This window comes from Protomyctophum bolini (assembly GCF_963924005.1).
Source record: "Protomyctophum bolini genome assembly, chromosome: 24".
Classification (NCBI taxonomy): domain Eukaryota; kingdom Metazoa; phylum Chordata; class Actinopteri; order Myctophiformes; family Myctophidae; genus Protomyctophum; species Protomyctophum bolini.
This window is the reverse complement of record NC_137885.1, coordinates 13,802,799-13,830,432: the sequence shown is the minus strand read 5'-3', so window position 1 is coordinate 13,830,432 and position 27,634 is coordinate 13,802,799. Positions and strand designations below refer to the sequence as shown.

The 27,634-nt window shown below is 45.4% G+C and overlaps 1 protein-coding gene across 2 annotated transcripts in view; it reads right to left on the bottom strand.

Moving 5' to 3' along the window:
- Positions 1–5,030: 5,030 nt before the first annotated feature.
- The window catches only part of LOC308311342 (cytoplasmic protein NCK2-like), a 35,119-nt gene continuing 12,515 nt past the window's right edge, over positions 5,031–27,634 (bottom strand). Inside the window, exons 2-6 of one of the 2 annotated variants that reach the window (XM_080758028.1) lie at positions 14,537–14,859; positions 10,869–11,128; positions 10,157–10,426; positions 9,583–9,861; positions 5,031–8,148 (exon numbers count right to left, since the gene is read on the bottom strand). In XM_080758028.1, the coding sequence (XP_080614154.1) occupies positions 7,900–8,148; positions 9,583–9,861; positions 10,157–10,426; positions 10,869–11,128; positions 14,537–14,822 (1,344 nt within the window). In that variant the 5' untranslated portion in view covers positions 14,823–14,859 and the 3' untranslated portion in view covers positions 5,031–7,899. The remainder of the gene's footprint in view (positions 8,149–9,582; positions 9,862–10,156; positions 10,427–10,868; positions 11,129–14,536; positions 14,860–27,634) is intronic. The other variant, XM_080758029.1, reaches the window with a different exon arrangement.

The window sequence follows — 27,634 nt, the reverse complement described above, 5'->3', positions numbered from 1 at the left end:
AGGGAAATAAATCGATGAAAGGACAATATTGCATTGAGTGTACAATACATGGCTGCTTTCTTGTTCTCGCTCTGCTGTCACAGCCAGTGTTGTTTTCGTCGGCTAAAACTATGACGAGAAATGTTCGTCGACTACCTTTTTCCACTGACGAAAACGAAATGGAAACGAAATGAAAACTAAGCTATGATGACTAAAACTAAGACTAAATATACTGACAATTTCATCAACAAATATATGGATATATGACATTCCATATGTTGATTCTTCCCCATCCATCCTTCCTCTTCGATGTCTTCCTTTTGACTTATATACCTGTCCATTCAAACTATAGACGGGCCCGCCCCAAAGTTATTAGTGCAGCCACGCCCGGCCTGGTCTCAACAGGCACGAAAATTAAGGCCCGGCCCTACCTGGGCCCTCATCAAACCCTGTACACTGAAGAGAATGTCCCCGCTAGGCCGCTACCACCCTTAGATCTCCATATACTGTATGGAGCTGACCTGCTCTGACATTCCATTATGTTGATCTGACCTCATCAAACCCTGTACACTCAAGACATGCTCCATATATGGCCAGTACAGAATTCATTCCATGTTGATCTGCATGACCCCCCCCCCCCCATGCCAAAGCGCCAGTGCTCGCCCAGCAGTCTGCCGTCAACGAGGCGGATGCTTGTGAGGTCGCTTCTCGCCCTCAGGCGTCTTACTGGTTATTATAGTGTGTGTGTGTGTACATGTGCGTGCATGCGTGCGTGAATAATTTCATTAATTTACGTCCTTTTGTCGCCCCCAGATACTTTATAAGCCTAGTAGAGAGACAAAACACACCAAATGACCTCGTGCAGATGTATATTGAGTGAATGCATAACATCGAAATACTGACGTCAACGTTCAAAAGTTTGCAGCGGTGTCAAGTAACTACAAGTACATTTACTTAATAAAGTACAATTTTACCAAGATTTCCTACAGTATATGGATGTATAACTATTTCTGACAGGAAATGCACCAGTGTTGTTTTTGTCGACTACCTTTTTTCACTTACAAAAACGACATAAAAACTAAGCCATGATGACTAAAACTAAGACTAAATATTCAGTTGATTTTGTCATGAAAATGTTAGGAAGGGACTAGTGGACAAGAGATCCAGTATAAGTCATTTTACACTTGGTTGCATGCTGAAAATAGCCGATCTATACAAGCTCACAACGTGTTGTGAGCTTGTGGATCGGCTATTTTCAGCAAGTGTAAAATCAGCCATTATGAGTAGGACGGCATCAAGGCCCGCCAAAATATATTTTAGTGGACTAAATCACCTGTAGAGTTAGTCGACTAAAATCTTATGATATTTTGTCGACTAAGACTAGACTAACACTAAAGCCTTCCGGGTGACTAAAATGTGACTGAAACTAAATGAAAACTATTCATTCTAAAACTAAAATAGACATTTTCTGCCAAAAACAACACTGAAATGCACAGAGAGACAGACAGAGACAAAGAGAGAGACAGAGAGCTCTGGAAAACGCCCTCCATGTATTCGGAGAAAAATGACGTCGTAATGGGCTCGCATGCGCTCCAAAACATCCAATGTCACGCTAATAAATGATGTGACAGTGTAACCTATACACTAGAGGAGAGAACTGGTCCCCCGGCAATGATATATATCCCATTCTTGGCGGGAAGTGGGAACCCCCTTTGGTGTTTTAAGCATTGTTATACTTTAGCTATTGAAAAATAGCAGATCTAGAAGCTCATAGCGCGGCACCAAGTGCCGCGTTACGAGCTTGTAGATCTGCTATTTTAGAAAAATCGTGAAAATGTGGCGCAAATCTTTGAATATATTTTCTTTCAAACTCAACTTTACTTCTGGGGGTGGGGTCCCTGGAAAAACATATTTTCAGGTGGGGGTCGGCAGTCTATTACAAATATATTTTTGGGGGTCCTTGACATTGAAAATGTTTGAGCACCACTGACATAGAAACTGATTTAGAAGGCATTATGTAGAATCGTCATCAGGTCTAAATGGGTTAAATATAGGCTACTGCACTGCAAAAGTCTTTATGTATACAACCTATAACAGACAAACAGAAACCACATGACGGGAACATAACCACCCCATGGAGAGTTTAGCATGCACACACACACACACACACACACACACACACGCACACGCACACGCACACGCACTCACACTAAACATGCACATTTGTATTGGGCTACTATACTTGTGAGGACGTTAGCGTTTTCGAATGGCATTTTCTTTTATACACGTTTACGATAGTGATCGAAGGTGTGTTTTTGTGTTTCTAGTTTATATTCTGGTATGATACATCTTCCAATTCAGTAGCTTAATGCCAGACTTGCCAGTTATCACCATGACCATTGTGTGACCATACATACCATTAACAACCTGTATAAGGCAAAATGTTCAACATTTCATTATGCTTGTAATAGCTCGTAACGTGTCAAACTAGGGGGTTTCCATGATTCTGAATCTATTGCAAGCATTAGTTTTGCACAAAAGACACTCCTTGGGCTAAATTTGGCCTTATAGCCTCTTGCCCAAATGTGCTGACCTCATCACATTTGTGCTGACCTCATCACATTTGTGATGACGGCTATATGGCGTTTTTTTTGTTTGTTTGTTTGTTTTGTTTTGTGTCACGGTATCACCCTGTCATCCACACACAGGATGCAGATTAAACGTTTCGAGGACGCAATCTGATTGGTTGAAAGTCATCATGAGTTGTCCTGTTGTCTGTCTCAAACTCTACTATACTTTGGGGCCTCACAAGTATAGCAGGCCAATGCACATGCACGGATTCAATCTCAGCACAGCTACAGTATACAGGTCTACTGAGAAAACATCTGCGCTCAATCATTACTTTATGAGTTAGTGCTGCGCCTGCAGGCTCTTCCTCTCCGACTCCCCGGGGGGAGAAATGTATATCCCTCAGTGTTAGGAATCGGATTCAAGTGTACCAACCTCTTCCAGTCCTGACACGAGAGAGACAGAGCACGCACGTACACAATCACACGCATGCACACGCACGTGCTCTCACACACACACACACACACACACACATATACACTGACACGTACGTTATCGTCTCTGTGATTCATATACACATGCCTGCCTCTCTTGAAGCGCTTTATGTGTTGTTGTTGTTGTAATCATATACCGGCATTTCTCTGAATACACACAGCCTGTCTTGACTGTTTTATTATGCGCACACGCGTGCAATGGTCTGTCTGTGGGATAGATTTAGTGTTGTTGTCATGTATGCTTATGATATTTTGCAACTGTGACAGACAGACAGACATGAAGCAGAGACATCATGGCCAGGCCATGATGGCCATGATGTTGGCAAATGGCAATAATAGCACAGTAAAGATAGTATAGTTCTTTTTAGATCTAGCCTCTTAATTTGTATGTCAAAGTGCACCAGATTGAAGCATTTTCATTGCAAATTTCATTGTAATAATAAATGTCTGGACCCCCCCTGGCGGGGCAGTGCTGTATACCATTCCCTCATTATTTTCTGAAGCCTGGCTACGGCCCTGGTGGTGGGGGCTCACCGAAAATAGTCTTGCCTCAGTGGTCAACAAATACTCCTTGAAGACCCTAACAGGAGCCCTCGTACAAGGTTTTCTTTGACAGCACCTCAAAGGCCCTTAAAACAAGGCTCCAGACTTCCCGCAAACAAACTGGTCAGGCTCACCCCCCGAACCCACCTCACCCCTGCCTACTTCAACAGGCTGGAATGGCTTTGGGTTGACAACAGAGTACAGCATCTTGCAATGGGTCTGGTCCACAAGATTCGATACACCACCAAGATATACCCATGTACCTAAATACTTCCTTAATGTCATGTGCAACCCAGATTCGGCACAAACAAGGGACTAAATTAATTTCGCTCCTATGCCACAAAAATGTGGAACGCCTTATCAACTGTCATTAAGACATGTGCATCTCTTGACTTGATTTCCTGTGTTTGGCTATATAGAAGTGTATGAATTGAAAACGGTGGACCCTCTTGTAAACAAGTGTACTGCTTTATGGTCAATATGGTGTCGTCCACTCACAGTTAACAGTTTTTGTATTGAGTTGTGCACAACTCAAGCTGTCAAGCATGCTTGAAATGTATACTGTAATTCTTCAAACTGTTAAAATCAATGAATACATTTTACCATAAATACTTCAATCAATGAATCAATCAATTGCATAGGTCTGAGTCCTATAGAACTGGCACTGCATGCCTGTTTGATTTAACAATGCAATATGTAATAAAACATTTGCACCCTCTAAAATCTAAATTGAACCCTCAATCATTTCATCCTGCAGCCGGCTCTGCATGGCCTGACAAATTGGGAAACCTTGTCTTACCAAACATGTCACAGTGTTGAACTTACCAAACTGTTGCATCAGCGTCACAATGTCTCCATCCATATTGTGAAGTAATGCTGCCATCTGCTGGACACTCATGGAACCACACGCATCAACTCTGTTCCATCTTTATTCCTTGCATGACAGCTTCGCTCTCGACTTTTTCCAAGTCAAGGACCCCCAAATTGTCACTAATCAGCCCACGGACCCCCATATGAAGAGATATGCCAAGGACCCCCAGAAGAGAAGATTTTTACTGCTCTAGCAGTGATTCTCAACCCGTTTAATTTCAAGGACCCCCAGTTTGACATGCATTAGTCTACGGACCCCCATTTAATGGCATTTCTATCTCTGGGACCCCCAAATTCATAGTGTAAAATCAATATTAATTTAACTATCAGAGTTACAGACCCACAAGGGTCCATTTGGTTAGTTGCTTTACACCACTGGACAGATCTGATGAGTGATGAGTGACAATGTGGGGGAATAAAGAAAACATGCCACAGATTCCTGTAGGAAAACCTTTAATTTGACAAAAGTATTCCAACTTTCACAGCACAAGCCTATAACCACTCTCCAAGCACAGTACAGTACAGTACAGTACAGTACAGTACAGTACAGTACAGTACAGTACAGTGGCGCCGTGACTGAATTTCAAACATCTTAATTATTCTTTGTTTCTTCCTTTCGCATTAAATAGACATTATTACAGAGGAAATCATATTTAAATAACAGTGCTCAGTAACATTAAGACATCTTTAAAAAAAATGAATAAACAAACAAACAAAAGAAAGAAAAAACGCTGAGGAACTGAAAGGTTACATTTTGCACCTAGTAGTTTTTACGGTATGAACCGGTAAAGCGTCCGACGTCCGTGACCTTTTACATTTTAGCGTTGGCCGTTCAAAAACAGCAGATCTACACAAGCTCGCTTGTACATAGATGCCATTTTTTAAATATTGAAAGTGTGAGAACTAGTGATTTAGATTTTAGAAGGCATTTTGTAGAGTTTAAACTGTAGGGCCGGTCATGCAGCGAGACATTTCCCCGGGGTCGTATAGATGAAGGACTCTTCAAGGAATAGATGCAGAAAACGCACGTACAAGCCGCACGCATATAACTTCCCATTCTGGATGGGAACCCCTATTGGTGTTTAATGCATTATGTTATACTTTAGCTATTGAAAAATAGCAGATCTACAACATCATAGTGCCGCGCTACGAGCTTGTAGATCTGCTATTTTTGAAAAATCGTGAAAATGTGGCACAAATCTTTGAATATAATATTCTTTCAGGGGGAACGTTTTTAACTCAAATTGTTACTTCGGGGGAGAAAGAACAAGGGCCTTTCTGCGTGGACTTTGCATGTTCTCCCCGTGTCTCCTAGGGCAGGTACCCTCACAGAAAAACATGCCATAATCCTGGTCTCTAAACAACCTCCCCCTGGCCAGCCGGTGGGCGCCTTATGGAGGGGAAAGGAACTGGTCGGAATAACGTGTTCCTTCCACGCGCTACGTCCGGCCGGGGAAACTCCCCCCTGTCAGGTGAAAAGAAGCAACTTGGACTCATGCATGGAAGGAAGCATGAGGTCAGTCCGCTGCCAGGTTGGGAGAGGAAGTGTAGCGCGGCAGCGCCCAGGATTACTTATACTTATTATTAGATAATTGACACTGGGTAAAAAAATGGGTTGCAAAATCGTGGGATAAAAAAAAAGAAAGAAAGAACAAGAGGCCGCGAGACAAGAGAGAGCAGTGGTTCAATAAAAAAGACAAAAAAAGAGGAACAAAAAGAAAAAAGAAATGCGTAACTGGTCAAACGTGTAAATCAGTTCAACATCAAAGGCTGGCCTTTCATGCTCCATGGCTCGTGTTGGACGAGAAACCAACGCTGGAAGAAAAATGTGTAATGTGTGTGTGTGTGTGTGTGTGTGTGTGTGTGTGTGCGTGTGTCTTTACAGACAGGATAGGTTTAGCTGTTGGGGTTAGAGTTTTCACTATTGTGCACAAACCGGAAAATAGCCGATTTGCAAGCTTGCAGCTTTAGGCTATTCAGCTTTAGCCTTATCGTTAGAAATGGCAATTTGGAAAATAAATGACATTCGTTAAATCGGCATCATGATGTACATCCAAGTATAGTAAACGTGTGTGTGTGTGTGTGTGTGTGTGTGTGTGTGGGACAGAGGGTGTTGACAAAAATAAACTCACTGGAAGTCAAGGCGTTTGGGCGGATCCGCGGGCAGCAGCAGGCCTCATTGTCAACCCCGTGCCCCGATTTGCACTTAAATGGAACAGAGCCTGAATTAGTGTAATTGGTAACACCTGTGAAGGACGTAATTAAGGAAGAGGCCAAACTTCTTTCCAGTATGACCGCGGCGCATCATCGAGCCCCATTATTCATTCAGTTAGTGTCTATATATTAGTAGGACAAACATGGCATCATTCTTTGACATTATTCTTTGTTCATATGTTCACTAACAGTGTTCACAGTCGTATTGACATCTGAGCCACTGTCACTCCTATTCAGAGGTAACGTTATGTTATCAATCCTTGAGAACTGCATCTATCCACCCCCATCCATCCATCCATCGCGACTCAAGCGCAGCCGTTCTTCGTTGTCTTGCCAGGTGGAGAGATATGTACGTCACACCTCTTCAAAGTTCAAAGAAAATGATGATGATGCACATCCTCCGTCTTTTTGGTGCTGAGCCAAATTGCCAAAAAAACAGAACCATGAAAAAAATAAAATAGAGAGGCTCGCAATTCACTTTTAAATGCTATTTTTTTTAATTCAGGGCAGCGATACGATGTTTCTACCTGTAAGTCACCTTTGCGGTCTGGATTTCTTTCAAAATAGAAGCTCGGGGTGCCAGGAAGATATGGCCGCTTTTACTCTGTAAGCTCCCCCACTTCCGTACCGGGAAAAAAACGGAAACATATTTTTGCTTGCTTACCTTTAAAGATTACGATGAAAGTCGCTGATGATCGCTCGCTTCATATTTTGATCGAGAGGCATGTTGAAGCCAGAAAGAGCTTAGTATATCCATCTGGTCAAAACCACGGAGAGCTCCTTAGATTACGTGCGCTGAGCCTTTCTTTGTGAACGGTAAACAGGGAAGTGAACAGGGAGTCGTACGGTCTGAACCAGTTAAAAAAGATGACGAAGATCAAGACGTCGTATTGTTGAGCTGTCAAGCGTGCGTTTAAGAGTTCTGAGCCTTCCACTTGTTTTTCACACCTCTTTAACCGAAGTGATTATGATTTTTCAAAAATAGCAGATCTACAAGCTCATAGTGTGGCACCATGTGATGCTCTATGAGTGTGTAAATCAGCTATATTTGAATTGCCAAAGTATAAAATAAAAAAACAACCGGAACCAACCTATATTAGCTCAGAGCATACTTGTATTTTAGGCTCTACCGTCGATCCTGGGCCGGTATACATAATTTATATATAATTATGTAAATTCTAAGTGTAATAATTATTGTTTGTATACAGTGTTTTGCTCCTCGTGATCCTCATCAGTGCAGCGGTCGCAGCAGGTACAGTTTGTCTCCGTGCTCGCCGGTGAAGATGGGCGCCTTGCGGTAGTGCTCCACCAGCTCGTCCAGGGTGGAGAAGCGCCGCTGGCCGATGCAGTAGACTCCGCCTACCCCCGACTCCTCCCCCCCCGGACCCTCCCCCGGCTCCTCCCCCTCCCCCAACAGCTGCTGCACCTTGAAGTGCTTGTTCTTGCCCGCCGCCTTCAGCGACACGGAGAAGTCGTTGGGCTGGAGCGGAGAGAGAGAGGGCGAGAGAGGTATGGCAGAGAGAGGGAGAGAGGAGAGAGAGTGAGTAGGGTTGGTGACTCGGAGCCAGTTCTGTTTCAGAACCAGTGTTGTTTTTGTCGACTAAAACTTTAAAGACGAAAAATGTTCGCCGACACCCTCAAATAAAAAAATGAATCTATGATGACTAAAACTATGCTAAATATATTGACAATTTGTCAACAAATAAAAACTAACTAGACTAAAATGTTAGGGAGGGACTAGTGGACAAGAGATCCAGTTTTATGCTAGGTTGCATGCTGAAAAGTGCAGATCTACAAGCTCACAACTTCTGGGGGGGGGTCCCTGGAACAACACATTTTCAGATGGGGGTCGGCAGGCCAATTACATATATTTTTAGGGGTCCTTGACATGTAAATGTCGACTCACATGAGGTTGTTCAGAACACTGTCACCATTTAGAAGACATTTTTTTAATCGTCCTCGGGTCTAAAGTAAGTTCCGGTAAGGAACCGGAACCCTAGACTATCCATAGTCTTTTGAATAAAATTCCATCTAGTTTTAGCCTTGATGGTGTCGTAATGCCTGATTTTACACTTGGTTGCCTGCTGAAAATAGCTGATCTACAAGCTCACAACACGTCACACTGCAGAGCGCAACACCGGAGCGCAAACAAACATAAAAATGACTTATTCAACACTAGTCCCTCCCTAACATTTTAGCATAGTTTTTAATTTGTTGACGAAATTGTCAATAGTCGTACTTTCAGTCATCGTAGCTTAGTTTTTTTTACTTCGTTTTTATTTAGTTTTGGTCAGTGAAAAAAGGTAGTCGACGAACATTTTTCAGTCGACAAGTTTCAGTCGACAAAAGCAACACCGAAGAGAAGGAGAAATGACATTCTGAACAGTGTGAACTTCAGCCAGAACACCAGTGGAGGGAGCCAGGGTTCCACGGTCAAAATTCTAATTGCTTCACCAGCTATTGACAACTTATTTTTCCAGGATGGGTTTTTTTTGCTGAGAACTACAGAATTATGTGGAAAAAGAGAGAATGCTTTCCCAGACGTTCACATGTGAAACATGTGTTCCATTACAACCACAATCTCCAGCAGTGGAAATTACAATTTTCAGATACTTTTACTCCAGAGTATTATTACAGTCTTTTTTTTCCCCTTCAATACTTTACATTTCTACTCCACTCCCAGGCGTGTCACAGGGTATCAGTTAAAGGTCTATAAGTTTCTATTTGGTTACCAAACGGACCCATTTATCAACCTATCATTATCAACCTATCATTTAGCTGGGGACCCTCAGGAACTCCCTCAAGGACCCCTGGGGGTCCCACCACCACGGACCCCACACTTTTTGGAACCACTGGACTAAAATGACTGATCCGGCAGCAACACTGTGACCCCGTGACCCCGTCCGCGACTCACCGACGACTCGCTGTCGCGGACCAGGAAGTCTCCCTCGGCGCCGCGCTCGTTGAGGACGCCCTCGGCCTGCTGCCGCGTCACGCCGCCGTAGTACCAGGCCTTGCCGGCGAACTTGCCGACGCGCGCCGGGCCCGCCGCCGCCGCGTAGAGCGGGGGGGAGGGGGCGGGGGCGGGGCCGTCGCCCAGGACCACCACGTAGTTCTTTGGCACGAGTCCCAGCACGCCGCGGGCGCTCCGGCAGCGCCACCACTCGGGGTCGTTCTCCGGCTTCTCCACCACCTCCGCGATGACAGAGAGAGGCCCACAGAGACAGAGAGAGAGAGAGAGGCAATTTTCAGCATGCAACCAAGTGTACAATCAGCCATTATGACGCCATCGTCGTCATTTTTGTCGACAAAATCTACTGTAGATTTTTTCGCTTTATACTGCTTATTTGTCTAACTTTCCGAAGGAATTTTCACAATACAAAAATGCCCAAAAAAAATAAACTAAATGGAATTTCATTCAAAGGACTATGACTAAAACTAGATCAAACAGTCAACAGAATGAAACACTGATCAACAGAGAGCAGCACCTCCATGACCTCGCCCTTCTCGAAGTTGAGCTCCTCGTCCGTCACGGAGCTGAAGGGGTACAAGGTCTGCACCGTGTGGAGCACCGGGTCCCACGCCACGCCTCCGCCACCGCACGATTGGCCGTTGGGCACCGGCGCTGCTGTCCCGCCCACTCTCTGGTAGGCGGGGTCACCGCCGCCGCCGCCTCCTCCGCGGGTCGACGGCGGCTCGACGGACGCCGCATCCCCGTCGCTCTCCTCCAGAACGTAATTGGACGGGAACCAGCCCACCTGCGACAGTGGAAGAATTAAGCACTTTATACTTTATTCTTCACAATACAAAAATGCCTAAAAAAAAAAGAAACTAAATGCCTGGTCACAACCTAAGGCAGAGAGAAAAGCCTCATGGTCACAACCTACGGCAGAGAGAAAAGCCTGGTCACAACCTAAGGCAGAGATAAAAGCCTGGTCACAACCTAAGGCAGAGAGAAAAGCCTGGTCACAACCTAAGGCAGAGATAAAAGCCTGGTCACAACCTAAGGCAGAGATAAAAGCCTGGTCACAACCTAAGGCAGAGAGAAAAGCCTGGTCACAACCTAAGGCAGAGAGAAAAGCCTCATGGTCACAACCTAAGGCAGAGAGAAAAGCCTGGGGAGTTTCCATTTAATTTTCGTCAGTGGAACATTTTCCGTCTTAGTTTTAGTCGACGAAATCAACACCGTTGAAGACCCACCTGGCCCGCGCTGCTCCCTCGCCACCAGCCGTCGCTGCACTTCTCCATGACGACGACCTTTGACCCCTTAACAAGGGTCAGCTCGTCCTCGCGCTCTGCCACGTAGGCAAACTTGACGAGTGCCGGCACACTGAGGTCATAGACGCGCTCGCCGGCTCCACCCCCTCCGCTGCCATTGGACGACGGGTACGAGTCGGCATCCGCGCTGGCCGTGGGAGAGACGTCCCGCGCACTTGTCTTCCTCTTCGTCCTCCCCAAGCCTGGGAGGGAGAGAGAGAGAGAGAGAGAGAGAGAAAGACTTATAGATCTTCTATTTTCACTAGTTTGGGCAAACGTCTAATCTCTCTTTTGGGTCTCTCTCTTTTGGGTCCCGGACTTGCCCCAGTTTTAATTTGCCCCTGATAATTTTGGGGGGTCCTCCAACTCAAATATGATTATTCTGAGTGGTCCTCCAACTCAAATATGATTATTTTGAGTGGTCCCCAGCTCAAATATGATCATTTTGGGGGGGTCCTCCAGCTCAAATATTATTCCTTTGGGGCTGTCTGTCGGTATTGTGTGATTAGTTCAGAAGTGGCCAGGACTAGCACGGTATAGGTATTGATTATCAATGCTCATTTGCAACAGCTCTGTGTACTACAGCTGGAATACTAATGGATATCTCTGTGGCTATGCATGGTGGCTCTCAAATGCGCCCAATAAATAATAGGCCTTGATGTTAAAAAGGTTGAAAACCGCTGGATGTATTGTGTATATTGTATCTGTGCGACTGAGATTAGAACCACTCTTCCACCTGTCTTCTTTTGTTCTCGATTCCTTTCTCTCTCTCTCTCTCTCTCTCTCTCTCTCTCTCTCTCTCTCTCTCTCTGTCTCTCCCCTGTTCATCTCTCCTGGTCGTTTCTCCTCCCGGGGGAGCGCAGGCAGTGGGTGCTCTTACAAAAAGGTCACGAATCAAACATTGCCCCACCCATCCCCCCACCTCTCCTCTCCTCCAGTGCACGCACGCACACACACATACACCCACACACGCACGCACGCACGCACGCACCCACCCACAGTGATTTATAGAGCAAGGCAAAGAAGAGGTAATTCATAAACTATAGGATGCCCCGGTGATGAATCCGTCTATCATGCTATCTAAGTTACATTTAACCTTTGCATAAGACTGCAAGGTCGTCAGGGCTATACGACGACAACAACTGCTACATATGTTAATAGAATGCAAACGTGTGTGTGTGTGTGTGTGTGTGTGTGTATTAGTGTTCACACATCTGCATTCATGTCAGCCTGTGTGCATGCTATGGGACTGCCATGCAAAGCAGCATGTTCTGCTGAGCACCACACACACGCACGCGCACGCACTCGCTCTGCAGGGATTTATATACAAGTGTGTATTAAAGAACACAGCAAGGCAGAAAAATCTGTAACTCGGTATTAATAATAAATAGGACACATATGCTGAAATAAACCCCTATAGAGCTGAAAATAAATATCAGCTAAATGCATCCGTGAACCGTGCCAGTAGTAGTAGTATTGCTTTAATATGTAGTTGCAACATTTCTGAAAATACACATGTGTCCCTGTTTCATCATGAAAAATGTTGCAGACAGGGTCCATTTGGTTCCATTTGTACACTCGGGGATTCAATAATTTTTGTCATTTTTTACATAATAGGTATAATTAAACAACTAGTAAACTAGGCAATTACCGGTAGTCAACTAGTGTAGTAAAATCCCTAGAAGTGAAGGCCCTTCTACCCTGCAGTGCCTGCGCTCTTGGGCTGACAATAGTTGGTGCCAGTCTCTCATGCACATCAACAGGTCCACAGTCCACCTGAGAGCCTCCGTCTGCGGGGTGGGACGCTATTCTTAGCGTCCGACAGGAAATTAAGCAAAAAAAAAAGAAACGTAATAAAAACCAAAAACAAGTCAAGCTGTGCCTGGGCATACTGAAAGGACTGGCGGCTTAATGACGGAAAGGCCTTTATCCCCAACCTCTACATGACGACTGATGCATGGAGGCTGGGCGCATGCACGCACGCACGCACGCACCACCTCTTATTGTTCTCTGACAGTGTCTTGGACATGCACACTAATTAACCTGGTCTCTCTCTCTCTCTCTCTCCCTCTCTCTCTCTCTCTCTCTACCCCCCATGGCAGAGCGAGGTCTTGACCGTGACAAAGGAGCGCTAATTGCTTTCGGAGCCAAACTGCATCCATCACTAACGCTGCCGAAGAGACACAGCAAAGTGCATCACCGCATTCACACACACAGTTGTTGCTAAGAGACGAGAGAGAGAGAGAGACACCCTGGGTAGGTGAAGCACTTTTTAAAATGGTAAATGCTACCATTATCCAATGCACGTTACAGTCATCCAATACGGCTGTGTTTCTCAAACTAAAAACAAAACAAATTGTTGTTCTCGGGCAGAAACCTCACACACACACGCACACACACACACACACACACACACACACACACACACAGGCCACACTGATATAAAAAGAGTGTCCGCCATAGGATTAAAAGTAACGCACCGATTATGACGTATACCCAATACCACTTTTGTGATGATGGCTATGGCCGTTTTTAGCCCAAGGAGTGTTTTGTGTGCAAAACTAATGCTTGGAATGGATTCAGAATGATGAAAACCCCCTAGTTTGACATGTCACATGCTTCTTAAAGAATGATGAAATTTAAATGATTTTGCCTTATACAGGTTGTTAATGGTATGGTCACATATTACTCAAATTGCTCAACATGCAACTTTTAGCAACCAAGCTGAATTTCATCCATTAGGCCTATAGATAATATTTCTATCATAAAAGTTTATACTAATCACCAGTTCTGGGTTTATAAAAATTCCAGTAGACTGTGGTGCATCTTAACCTGCTCTTCATCAAAAGCATCTTTGCTGTGTTAACTGTCTTTGTATAGGAAGACCAACTCATGTGGATGGAAATCACTCCAGCCTCCTCTCTCTCTCACCCCCATCTTTCTCTCCCTCAATCACTCCCCCCCCCCCTTCTCTCTCTCTCTCTCTCTCTCTCTCTCTCTCAGCTGCGTGCGTTCCATATGCTCTCAGTCATCACCGTCCCAGAGTGCCATCAGGCGTGAAGGAAAATCTTTGCCGCAGCAGACGGAAGGTGACGCTGGAAAACAAGGGGCGCTCAACGCTGAGATCAATGACCAGAGCGCAAGGCACCAACACAGCGGGGGTTAGCGGTTCGGCCGGGTATAGGACAGGTCAGTGCCTGCTGGTTGTCTATTCCTATGAGTCACTATAAATAGAATAACTACAGTATAACAAGAAAACATGATAACATAAAATGTTATTATGTTGTGATTATTGGTGTGATCCATTTGGTGTGGTTTGGGTTTAATGCTCATCATAATTTCCTCTATGATATACAGATAGGCCTAAATATAAAGCTTGTAGATCTGCTATATTTGAAAAATCGTGAAAATGTGGCGCAAATCTTTTAATAAATATTCTTTCAGAGCGAACGTTTTTAACTCAAATCTTTGCTTCTGGGGTGTCCCTGGAACAACATATTTTCCGACGGGGGTCGGCAGCCAAATACATATAATTCTAGGGGTCCTTGACATGAAATAGTTTGAGCTGCACTGACATAAAAACATATAGGTTTCTCACGCGACTGACTCACCCAGCGTGTCCTTGAGGTTGCGGACCAGCGAGGCTCCGGCGCCGCCCTTCCTCAGGCCGTTGCTCCTCCCCCCCCCGCCGCCGCCGCAGCGCTCCACGTAGTTGGAGGGCACGTAGCCCGTGAGGTCGCGGGCGTTGCGCACGCGCCACCACGTCTTGGAGTCGTCCAGGAGCCACAGGCGCTCGTTGCGCCGGATGTCCAGCTCCTGGTCCTGCTGCGCCGCGTAGTCCCACTTGGCCACGACCACCACCGTCGCCGCCGTCGTCACGCCCTCCTCCTCCGTCATGTCCTCCAGTCACCACCCGGGGGCGCCGCCGCTACTGCTGCGTGGAGGAGGAGGAGACACCACGTGCATGGGGTCAAAGGTCAAAGGCAGTGTTGTTCTCGTCGACTAATACTAAGACTGAAAATTTGTTCGTCGACTACCTTTTGACACTGACGAAAACTAAATGGAAACCAAATGACTGAAAACCAAGACTAAAGGTCATTACACACTGGCGAATTGGCGACAATTGAAGTCCATGCAAGCTTCCACATCAGTGGTGAATGTGCGAAAGTGCGGAAATGCGACCTTTTTCGCTCTTTATTTGTTCGCTCTGGTGTCGTATTTTGCAGAGATTCGCAGGCGAACTGCAACATGCAATATTTCGCATTTTCAGATCGCTTATTCGCATCGCGTCGCTAATTCGCCAGTGTGTAATGACCTTTAATATACTGACAATTTCGTCAACAAATAAAAACTAGACCAAAATATTAGGAAGGGACTAGTGGACAAGAGATCCAGTATAAGTCATTTTACACTTGGTCGCATGCTGAAAATAGCTGATCTACAAGCTCACAAGCTTGTGAGCTTGTAGATCGGCTTTTTTCAGTGTAAAATCAGTCGGAGGACGGCATCAAGGCCCGCCAAAATACATTTCAGTCGACTAAATCAACTGTAGATGGTGTCGACCAAAATCTTATGATATTTAGTCGACTAAAACTAGACTAACACTAAAACATTCCGGGAGACTAAAATGTGACTAAAACTAAATGAAAACTATTCAAGAGACTACGACTAAAACTAAAATCGAAGCCACCAATGACCGTCACCAGATGGTTGTTGTCAGTGTCACTGACCTGTCATTGAGGCCATGCATTACACACACCCACACACGCGCACGCACACACACACAATGAGTCATTAAACAGTGGTTTGTTCGACAGAAAGGGACTGAGACTGGCAGCTGTCTCACGGCGTGTATGCTTCAAGATATGTGTCTTACAATTGCATGCCAGACAGCTGTTGTGGGGTATCCGTCTTCATTTCCTCAGGCACACAGTCCCTCACGGCCACTACTTACACTGTGTGTGTGTGTGTGTGTGTGTGTGTGTGTGTGTGTGTGTGTGTGTGTGTGTGTGTGTGTGTGTGTGTGTGTGTGTGTGTGTGTGTGTGTGTGTGTGTGTGTGTGTGTGTGTGTGTGTGTGTGTGTGTGTGTGTGTGTGTGTGTGTGTGCATGCATGCATGCGGCATCATGGATGACGAACGTAGGAAACCTTTTCTCGCTCTTAAGACCCCAGCAGGAAACTACCCACTGTCTTCACACGCCATCACTCTCCTCCTCCCCCCCCCCCCCCTCTCTTTCCCTCACACACACACACACACACACACACACACACACACACACACACACACACACACGCACAAGCCATGCGTGTGTTGCGTGTTTCATTTCCCCATCCATAACGCTGCATGTCGTACTCCTCTCTCAACTGCTATGCATTATGCAGGCCCTTGCAGGGCTAAGCCTATATGGAGCTGTTGTGTGCCTGCATGTCGCCTGGGTTAAATGCACCTATAAACGCTATACCGCATGGAGGAGAATGGAGATCTGTAGTATGACTTTAGTTTAGTGATGCACCGAATATTCGGCCGCAGAAAATGGCTAAGAATGTTTTTTCGGCCTATTCAGTGTCGGCCCGAATAGGCAGAAATAAATATATCACTTAATTGTGTCGTTCCCTGATGTCACCACTAGGGAGTCGGGACACATGCTGGGGATGGCAATGAAGGACCGGAAAGTCTGGCGTGGCATTGTGAAAGAGAGAGGGGGAGAGAAGGGGGAGGGAGAGGGGGGAGAGGGGGGGGGGGGCGTAATGGAGCGGAAGTAGAGATAGATAAAGGAATGCTGAGACATGGTCATTAAACTAATGGTAATAAAACTGCTCGTTAAAAAATGGAAGAGATCAGCTGAATACACAGAGAGAGAGAGAGAGAGAGAGAGAGAGAGAGAGAGAGAGAGAGAGAGAGAGAGAGAGAAGGTGAAGAAGGAATGGGGGAGATATTGAAAGATGGAGAGAACATGAGAGGCATCGCCTCAGGCGAGACAAAACAACAACAGAAGACGAGTTCTCCTCAACTCAGAAGAGGTAAACAACATAAGGTCTAGCCGAGAGAGAGAGAGAGAGACAAAAGAGGGACAGATGGGTGACGTGTGGAAGTGAAAGGAAGGAACACAATGAGTTGCGATAAATAAAGTAAGGTGCAGAAGGAGAGAGGAAAAGAGGAAAAGTTTCAGTGCTGGCACAGAAAGAGAGAGAGATGGAGAGAGATTATATATATATATATATATATATATATATATATATATATATATATATATATATATATAAGAGAGAGAGAGAGAGAGAGAGAGAGAGAGAGAGAGAGAGAGAGAGAGAAACGTAACCCAACACTGATATGGTGCGGAATTCTCCTTTAAGACTGGCAGCCCAAATCTAATGTGTGAGTCTAATCTAATGTGTAATCCAGAGTCTAGATAAAAACAATGTTGTTTTTATGCAGTCACGTTCCATATAGCCTTGTTCAGACTGCATGGAACTGATCTGGTAGCAACAAACTCAGATTTGGGCTGCCAGTCTAAATGAGGCTTTTTAATGGCTCTCTAGCGACCCCTACAGGCCATGCTGCTGCTGCACCCGATCAGACCAGAGTGGTTTGTACAGCTATATACTGTAGGAGTCCCATGTGTTCTCACCTGGTGTGGCTATTAGGCTAAGGTGTTACAGGTGTGCATAAGACTTTGTTGGCTACCAAAAGTGCAAAAACTCATGACAAATGTTTGTCAAACGTTTTGTGAAAACAGCTGAGCTACAAGTTCAGAAGTTGCCGCAGCTGAAGTATTAAATTGGGATTAAATGATTTGAAGAGTTGTGAGCTTGCAGATCTGCTATTTTCGCTATTTCTGTCCAAAAGTGCCCTCTTCTTTATATAGGATTTCAGCCCCTGCCCTTCTAACACTCTCTGCACGTCCCTGGCTCCTCCACTCGTATTTACAACACAATGCTCGCATGTAAGCCCGTCTTATATTTACAGTATAATTCTCGTATGTACGGTAAGCCCGTCTCTAAAGCCGTGCAAATATAGTGCTCAGACATTGTAGACGGATGGGACAATGCCAAGCGTGGCGACTTCCTTCACCATACAAGAGAGCTTACAGCAGGATGTGGCAAGGAACCAACCAGGTGGAGTCAAAAAAGACCTGCAGGTATACGAAATATAAAAAATAAAAATTGTTAAAGAGGTGCTCCTGGGATCAATCGGGGGGGGGAAAAACATCTATAGAAAAGAAAGCGGAGATCTGCACACAGTTAATAGTTAAAAAGGAGGAAAGACTTTATTAAACCAACATGTTTCGACCTATATACACCGGTCTACATCAGGGCTGCAGCAGGATGTGTTTGGTGTTGCCAATGCCTACACACACAGAGAGAAAGAGAGAGAGAGATAGAGATAGTGAGAGAGAACGGAGCAATACCTCTAAGTACATTCGAATGAATGCTGCTCTTTGCCATGGAGGTTTTATACATGCAAAACATTGAAATAATGCTGTCAACTTTCTAAAGTGTACCTGTATACCAAACTAACCTTTTCCTATATGGATGTGTATAGCCATTTCTGACAGAAAATGCACAACTTTTATAGATTGAGTAAGATAGTCTTCCCTCTAAGTTGCAATGTAACGCCTCCCCTAGTATTCAGGGAGAGAGATACAGTAGTTAACTGAAATCCATTCAGTTTCATTCTGCCTTTTTATCAGCATTTGAGTTGGAAACATTCACCGAGCGAACTTCCATGAAATATCTTAAGGGCAAAATAAAACATAAACGCCTCTTTAGTAGTTGTAGAGTATATGGGCTGCTGGGTGCAATAACCGCAATGCGATTCCAAATAAAAATGACAGTGTTTGAAATGATTATTTCCAACCCGATAGACCTACCTACCTAACCTCTAAATGGTCAGTCAAAAGATAAAAACAGTTTTGTCCGACCCGTCCGTCCTCTTTTCGTAAACCTTTCCACAAGCGACCAGTGGTGGAACTGATGTCTCTGGCTCTCTCCTTTTTCTTTTTTCCCTCTCTCGCTGCTCGCAGACACTGCACGAGTGCGGTAATTACCGCAATACCGTCGGTAAGGGACAAAGAACAAAGAACAAAGTTACACCTGACTCTTCCCTGCGCGGAACTCAATCTAACAGAGACCAAATGTTAGCCTTCCAGCTCGTTTTGATGAAAATTGGGAGAGGGGGAGAGAGAGACAGAGAGACAGAGAGAGAGAGAAAGATACAGGCAGACACAGAAGAGAATCAGACATGCTCTGGTTGGCACAGCTGAGCCAACGTGCGCTCAGGTGTGTCAAAGCTGTGCAGTTATTTCAATCAGCAGGGAGGAGCAGATTAAACTGACACACTAAAGAGATGAGGGCCCGAGGCAGACAATACAGACAACAGTCTGCTGATAACATTCCAAAATGAAAGACCTGGCTGAGTTGCAGAAAGATGTGAGAGCGCATGCATGCGCGCACACAAATATAAAAAGCAGGTCCCAATGGGAGAGTGAATGTGAACACGGCACCAGTAGACATTGGACGATCGCGAGATCAGCCGGCGCCCACTTAGGAGAACATTATAGGATTTGTGTAGCGTTTGGCCTCTAGTGGCTCTGATTGGGACGTCCTGTCTTTTTAAAAGAAACATCTTTGCCTGGAACAACAGCCAGAGAGAAGCTCTAAGCTGATACTTCCTCTGTGTCGCTTTTAACTTTCACCAGGGTCCCTGACCACGAGCTGACTCCGCCTCCTGCCACTGCTGGTGTCACATCACGTTGCACACACACACACACACACGCACACATACACACACTATAGAGTCTCACGTGACCGGCCCCTGACCAATGTGACCTCGTCACTGGGAATTTCTTGAGTATTATATCCATAAAATAATGTGTAAAAAACTATACAAACTGTAGGATGCCAGATCAACTGACGCCCCCCCCCCCCCCCCCCCCCCCCCCCCCCCCCTTTCCGGAGGGATCTGTGAAGCAGGAAGTGGCTTGTACACACAGGAAGTGGGTGCCCTGACCTCTGACCTGTGCTGTGTGCCCCTGTTGGGGAGGGGGGGGGGGGGGGGAGCCCAGCCACCATGGAGGCTGTCAAAACAAACGCTGTGAAAAATTCCACAGCAATGTGGAGGAAAAAAATACTGTACTGTCACTGTCACTTTCCCTGTGGGGGGGGGGGGGGGGGGTAGCAGATTTACAAACTGGCAGGCTTATGTGTCAATACAAACTGGCAGGCTTATGTGTCAAACACTTTCTGTGTGTGTGTGTGTGTGTGTGTGTGTGTGTGTGTGTGTGTGTGTGTGTGTGTGTGTGTGAGCTTGTAGATCTGCGCAAATCTTTCAATATATTCTTTACGTTTTTGAGTGGTGCAACCACTCCTACAACCAGCAATGTCTGTGTACACCTATGTATGTATGTTCACCTATGTATGTATGAGCACCAGTATGAGTACCAGTAGGGGCGCTGTTGTGCCATGCAGAGAGAGAGAGACAGTGCACTGTTGCCTGCTAGAGAGAGAGAGAGAGAGAGCGAGAGAGAGAGAGGAGGAGGAGGGGGGGGGAGAGAGAGAGAGGGGAGTTGCACCACTCTGTTCACACGGGTGTGATTTTTTACACAAATCCTTGCTTCTGGGAGGTCCCTGGAACAACATATTTTCAGATAATTCTGGGAGTCCTTGACATGAAAAAGGTTGAGATTGTTCAGGAAACTGTTAGGATTTAGAAGACCTTTTTTTTAATCGGCCTCAGGTCTTAATTTTGTTTAAGTTGATTAATAATAATAATTTAAAAAAAGGTGAGATTCAGCACCCATATCTTCAGCTGCTGTTAACGTCTAACGTCTAATTACACCCCACTTTGAGATCCATATAATATATTATCTCCACCCACCCCAACACGCTGTAACTTATGTTAGGCACTCAGTCACAACCCTTTATGGGCTTCTTAAGAGCTATAAGCAATGCTCGCTTCAATTATGAAATTACCTCACATAAGAGAATGGAGGGCGGGGGGGCAGAGGGAGAGGGAGAGGGAGAGGGGGGGGGGTGATAGGAAAGGTCAAGAGGGATAGGAAAGTAGGGCGAGATGGAAAGAGAGAGAGAGCGAGAGTCTCTCGGACCCAAAACGAAAGAGTTTTTTGTCCACAATTCTACGCTGTATTTAGGAGAGGCAAATGGAAAACAGTCTCGTACATGAAATAGTTCAGAGGTTTAACAATAATGTGACTCTTGAGAGTGTCAAATGTTTTTCGCTCTGAAGAGTTAAAGATCCATAAGGGTCCATTTGGTTACCAACTCTCCGTAATTTAGCTGCATTGGGGACCACCCGGAATCCTCTCACGGACCACTGGTGGTCCCCGGACCACTGGTTGAAAACCACTGGGGTATAGCTAATCAATAAACCAGCCCATGTTATTTTTTTCTCTTCTCTTCTTCCTTGCCTCAAAGGCCCTGGGGGGGGGGTGTCTCTCTCTCTCTCTCTCTCCGTGCGGGTTGGATTGATGGCCTGGATGCGTGTGGCGGTTAACAGAGGGCCCTAGACGCCACTTCTATCAGCTCCAATGTGGAACGGCCATTAACTATACAGGTCTTTATCGTTATCGCTCTGGGCTGCTGCTGTATGGCCGTAGTCGCTGTCAGCTGTTTCTTAGCCAAAAGGCTTCAGTCAGACTTCAGACAGCTATCAGGTGGGTGGTGGAGGGAGAGGATCTCAGTCAGACTTCAGACAGCTATCAGGTGGGTGGTGGAGGGAGAGGATCTCAGTCAGACTTCAGACAGCTATCAGGTGGGTGGTGGAGGGAGAGGATCTCAGTCAGACTTCAGACAGCTATCAGGTGGGTGGTGGAGGGAGAGGATCTCAGTCAGACTTCAGACAGCTATCAGGTGGGTGGTGGAGGGAGAGGATCTCTCAAGAGGAACCAAAACAAAGCCTCCAGAGTGACGTACCAGAGCATGCACTGTTGTTGATTTCGTCGACTAGAACTATGACGAAAAATGTTCGTCGACTACGGACAAGAACTAAATGGAAACTAAGCTATGATAACCTAAGACAATATTAGGTTATATATTTTTCGTCTTAGTTTTAGTCGACGAAATCAACACTGCATGCAGGCCTGATGTGAACCCAGCATGCAGTGAGAAAACGCTTCCGAAATAGAGGCAGCGTTTCCTTTAATCCCCTCGGCCCCATCTGGCCTCCCCAGACCCAGCCAAGAGAGAGACGGCTTTCCCACGAACCCGGCCTGAACCCAGGCGTGTGCGCGCGCACTCACACACACACACACACAGCCAGCTGGACCGAACCAAATGCTGCACCGGAGTATCAAATCACACACACGCATGCACGTGTCGCACGTTGATTATGCACACAGACACATGCACATCACGATACACATCCAATGCGTGTGTGCATGCACGCTCGCACACACACACACACACACACACACACACACACACAGGCACTAATAATGCAAGTGCATGTTTGTACCCAAATGTACGTGGGATACATACACACACTCATGCACTCACATTTCCTCTCACTCACTACACAGTACGCACGCACGCACACACAGAGGGCATCAAGCAAGCAAGCACTCGCACACACACACACACACACACACACAGCGCCTCATGTTACCGTTGTAGGAATACCAATCAACACAGATTAATTATGCATAAGCCATTCACATAGCGATGTGCATTCCATGCTGCCATATTATCTGTTTGATAGCCGAGATGGAAGAAACATCTGACCTAAACACAGCGCAGAGCAGGCAGCAGTACGACAGTATAATTATGGCAAGTCCATCACACATAGGCTATATGGCAGAGGTACAGGGCATTCGTTAAATTACTACAATTTGGGCATTTAGCAGACACTCTTAATCCAGACCGATTTACAATAAGCAAGGACAATTAACACATGGTAATACATTGAAATACATAGAAATAGTCATCTAGGATCATAAGTAAACCAATAGGATGCTCTGTCAATAACGACCTGTCATCTGTCTAAATAACATGCCATCCAAATAGATGTTTTTGCCTTTGCGATGAGCCTGCAATTAAGGTCGAGGTTTTGCCGTGAGCCCCCAGCACCCGGCCGGGCCTGTGAGCACAGAGCACTCGCGTTGTACCACTGCAACATCAAGGCTTGCTCCGTCTCACGCCCAAAAGCAAGTGCTCCTTTTACAATCTGACAGATTTTCTAATCGTACTGTAACATAACATATAGGCATGTTTGTATAGGGTGTGTACTATAGGGGCATGCCTGCTATGTGTGCATGAGAAAGGGGGAAAGAGTATGAAAGAGAGAGAGAATGTGCACGCGTGCGCGCATAGAAGTGAGTGAGAGAGAAATGAAGAAGCAGAGATAAGGAGTAGAAGTCGATATATGGCGGGGTTGAAGAGATGCTCTAACTAACTGGAGGCGTGTTGCTGATCAGCAGAGGAGGGAGAGACAAAACGCTGATTCAAGCAAATTAAAATAAATGATGGACGCTGCAGCGCGTTTTCTCCAGCGCCTAGAGGAGTTAGGAGACGATTGAAGCAGTGTTGGAAAAACTATACTCACATTTTGTACTTCAATAAGTATCAGTAAGTATGCAATAAGTCTAAAAGTACAGATAGACCTACTGCAAAATTGCAGAGTATGGGAATTATGGTTTAATTTGGCGGTGAATTGGATCTGCTTTTTATAGATACTCAGATCAAGCGCATCAGTCCCAACCAAAGGGACTCCGAATCCCCCGTACCTAAACAGCAGATCAAAAACGACGGGTGAGACAGGTGGTAGCTGGGGTGGAGGAGGGTGAGACAGGTGGTAGCTGGGGTGGAGGAGGGTGAGACAGGTGGTAGCTGGGGTGGAGGAGGGTGAGACAGGTGGTAGCTGGGGTGGAGGATGGTGAGCAGCAAAGGTTTAAGCAGATAGCAGCGCTGCAGTATCAGTGTGCAGCAGCAAACAAACAAGCAGGATGAGCAGTGCAGACTTCCAGTTTAAATAGCCGGTGTGAAGTGTCCAATCTGGTGTGATTGGATGAAGTGAATCCCGTGAACGAGAACATGACGCCGGGGCACTGCGTCAGGCACCCAGAACTTGAGGCAAGTCAATTGACCCTATGTGAGCCAAACCAGGGCAAAGCCAGGAGGGGAAAGAAGTGTATATACCACCTATGTAGATGTGCTGCGGCGCGACAGCTTGGCTGACAACACTGCAGAGCTCAAGAGTTGGATAGGAAATTGTACAGGGCAGCGATCCAGGAATCCCGAGTTCGTGTTGGCTAGACCTCACTCTCGCAGCAAAAACATATAGTACTTTTACTCCACTGCTATGTGCCATCTTTATTTACTTACTTTGTAGATTTTGATCAGACGATGCATGGCCCACTTGCAATATCCTCCCGTCCAACCAGTGGGCCCTGGCCCACAGGTTGGAAACCGTCGGCTCATATTTCAAACAAGGCCTGTTTTCCACATCTCTCGTGGAAACAAGTTATTTTCTGCCTAGTTAGGCGGGCAGGCAGGGAGATTAAACCCTGTGTGTGTGTGTGTGTGTGTGTGTGTGTGTGTGTGTGTGTGTGTGTGTGTGTGTGTGTGTGTGTGTGTGTGTGTGTGTGTGTGTGTGAACTCCAGACAATGATAAAAGACGCTCACCACCGGCGTGAAAAATATATGCAGATGATTGCAGCGGCACTGTTCTGTTTTTGTATACTAGACTAGTGTGTGTGTGTGTGTGTGTGTGTGTGTGTGTGTGTGTGTGTGTGTGTGTGTGTGTGTGTGTGTGTGTGTGTGTGTGTGTGTGTGTGTGTGTGTGTGTGTGTGCGCGTGCGGGAAGAACACAATGAGACAGGTAGAGGCTAGAGAGAGTAAAAAAAAAACAGGACCTCAGTCCAGCATGTGCCCTTGAGAGGCACACACACACACACACACACACACACACACACACACACACACACACACACACACAGTCCCAGCATGCAGCAGCAGCAAGCTCTGTGGGCTTTTAATAAGATGTGGGCTGGCAGCAGGACGAGCTAGACTGCTGTGTTACCATCCTCTCATCATCATCATCACTCCACAAAGCCCCACGTACTGCATTGAAAAGAACACATCTATAAGCTTCAAAGTAGAGATGTCCCGAGACTGTATCGGTATCGGCCCTTATCTTTCATATCGGTATCGGCGAATATGCCAGTCTAACCACCGATCCGACACAGGGATAAGGTGTTGACACTATGGCAGGTAAATTAAATGTTGGGGCATGTGGAGTTTGCTTTGGAGTTGCCCAAACTGCAAGTGCGAGTGTGCTACAAACACAACATGAGATATACAGCTAGATAGCTATAAACACAACACGAGATATATAGCTAGATAGCTATAAACACAACACGAGATATATAGTTAGATAGCTATAAACACAACACAAGATATATAGCTAGATAGCTATAAACACAACACGAGATATATAGCTAGATAGCTATAAACACAACACGAGATATATAGCTAGATAGCTATAAACACAACACGAGATATAGCTATACACACAACATGAGATCATAACACTGGTATCGGTATTCGGTATCGGCTAACACATGAATTGATGTGTCAGGATCGGATCGGGAACGAAAAAAGTGTATGGGGACATTCCTACTTCAAAGCTTGTGAGCTTGTATACATCGGCTATTTTCAAATAGCCCATGTTTTGTAATAATAATCAAAGTCCACCAAGTGACTAACTAATGTTGTCAAGTAATTGTAGTGGAGGAAAAACCTACAATATTTGCCTCCGAGACGTAGTGCAGTATAGGTAAAATATTGAACATCTCGGAAACACTCCGGTAAAGTAAAAGCAATCCCCAAAAGTGTAATGAAGTACACAGTAGGCCTACTTGAGTACTACTTTGCACCATTGTTGTTTTTGACAGAAGTTTTAGATTTTCATAGTCTCTTGAATAGTTTTCACTTAGTTTTAGTCACCTGGAATATTTTAGTGTTAGTCTAGTTTTAGCCGACTAAATATCATAAGATTTTAATTGACTAAATCTACACTGGATTTAGTCGACTAAAATGTATTTTGGTGGGCCTTGATGCCATCGTAATGACTAAATAGCCGATCTACAAGCTCACGATCTGCTATTTTTGTAAGTGTAAAATGACTTATACTGGATCTCTTGTCCACTAGTCCCTTCCTAACATTTTAGTCTAGTTTTCATTTGTTGATGAAATAAATATATTTAGTCTCAGTTTTAGTCACCATAGCTTAAACATTTCAAACAAACATTTCTCGTCATAGTTTTAGTCGACGAAAACTACACTGCTTTGCACCACTGGTACACACACACACACACACACAGACTTATTCCTATAGGGACCTTGACTGATATAGCAATATTCAAAACAATCTCGAATCCCATCACAATAAAAAAAAACGAATAATACAATTTATAATAAACATCCTCCCGAGAGCGACAGACAGAGCTGATTTGTGGTATTGCATTTACCGCGTTCGTTCAGACTTCATTATTATTCCCCGCATTCGTTTTTATTACTGAATTATGCCATGCTATCATCATCTGTGAGCATGCGTGCACCTGGCCTCCCTGGTGTACCCCACGTGCACTGAGCCCTGGCTGGCTGGCAGGACACGACCATATGAAGGAATAGGATTATTGAACACGTCGTGCTCACCGCCAGCAATTTTCAATTTCCTTCATTACAAAATCAAAAGGAAATTAAGGCGATTTTTTGACCACAACGCTATAATTAGAAGCCGCTCCAGATAAAAGTGTCTGCTACCGCATGCAGCCAAGGACCCCCAAAATGATATGCAAGGACCGCCCCCGCGCCATGTGCTGTGCCAGGGACCCCCAGAAGAGAAAATGTGTGCAAAACTATTTAAAATAAATATCTTTATTAGCAGTCTACCAGAGGGTCACACAGAGAGCCACTGTCCTCCTGACACAACACAGACAATGCTGCTGCTGCGCCACTCCATGGCTCTGTGTGTGTGTGTGTGTGTGTGTGTGTGTGTGTGTGTGTGTGTGTGTGTGTGTGTGTGTGTGTGTGTGTGTGTGTGTGTGTGTGTGTGTGTGTGTGTGTGTGGTACTATTTATAAACCTACTGTTTTACTGTCTGTACTACAATAAAACCTGAAACATAACATGCTGAGTGAGACAGACGCACGGAAATCGTTCTATTGCTCGCTCTCTTTCTTTGTCCGTCTGTGAGAGAATGAGAGAGAGAGAGAGAGAGAGAGAGAGAGAGAGAAAGAAAGAGAGAGAGAGAGAGGGAGGGAGGGAGAAACTCTTTCTATGTATCTCTCTCTTTCTTTGTCTGTGAGAGACGGAGAGAGAGAGACACACACACAGAGAGAGACAGACAGAGACAGAGAGAGAGACACAGAGAGAGACAGAGAGACACACAGAGAGAGAGAGTGTGAGAGAAAGAGAGAGGGACCGGCGTACAGTCAGTCACACATGTGAGAGACTGCATGTGTACATCAGTGTGTGTATATGCGGGTCCAGAATTGACATTATGAACCATTCCTAACCCTAACCAAGTAAAACGTATTAAACACATGCCTAACTTTAATTATAATGAATCAGTTAAACCTGCACTGTGTGTATGACTGTGTGTGTGTGTGTCTTTTCTGATGTCACTGAGGTGACAGACTCTGCTACTGAATTATAGAATGAGGCAATGAGCGGTAATGACCATGCATCAGCA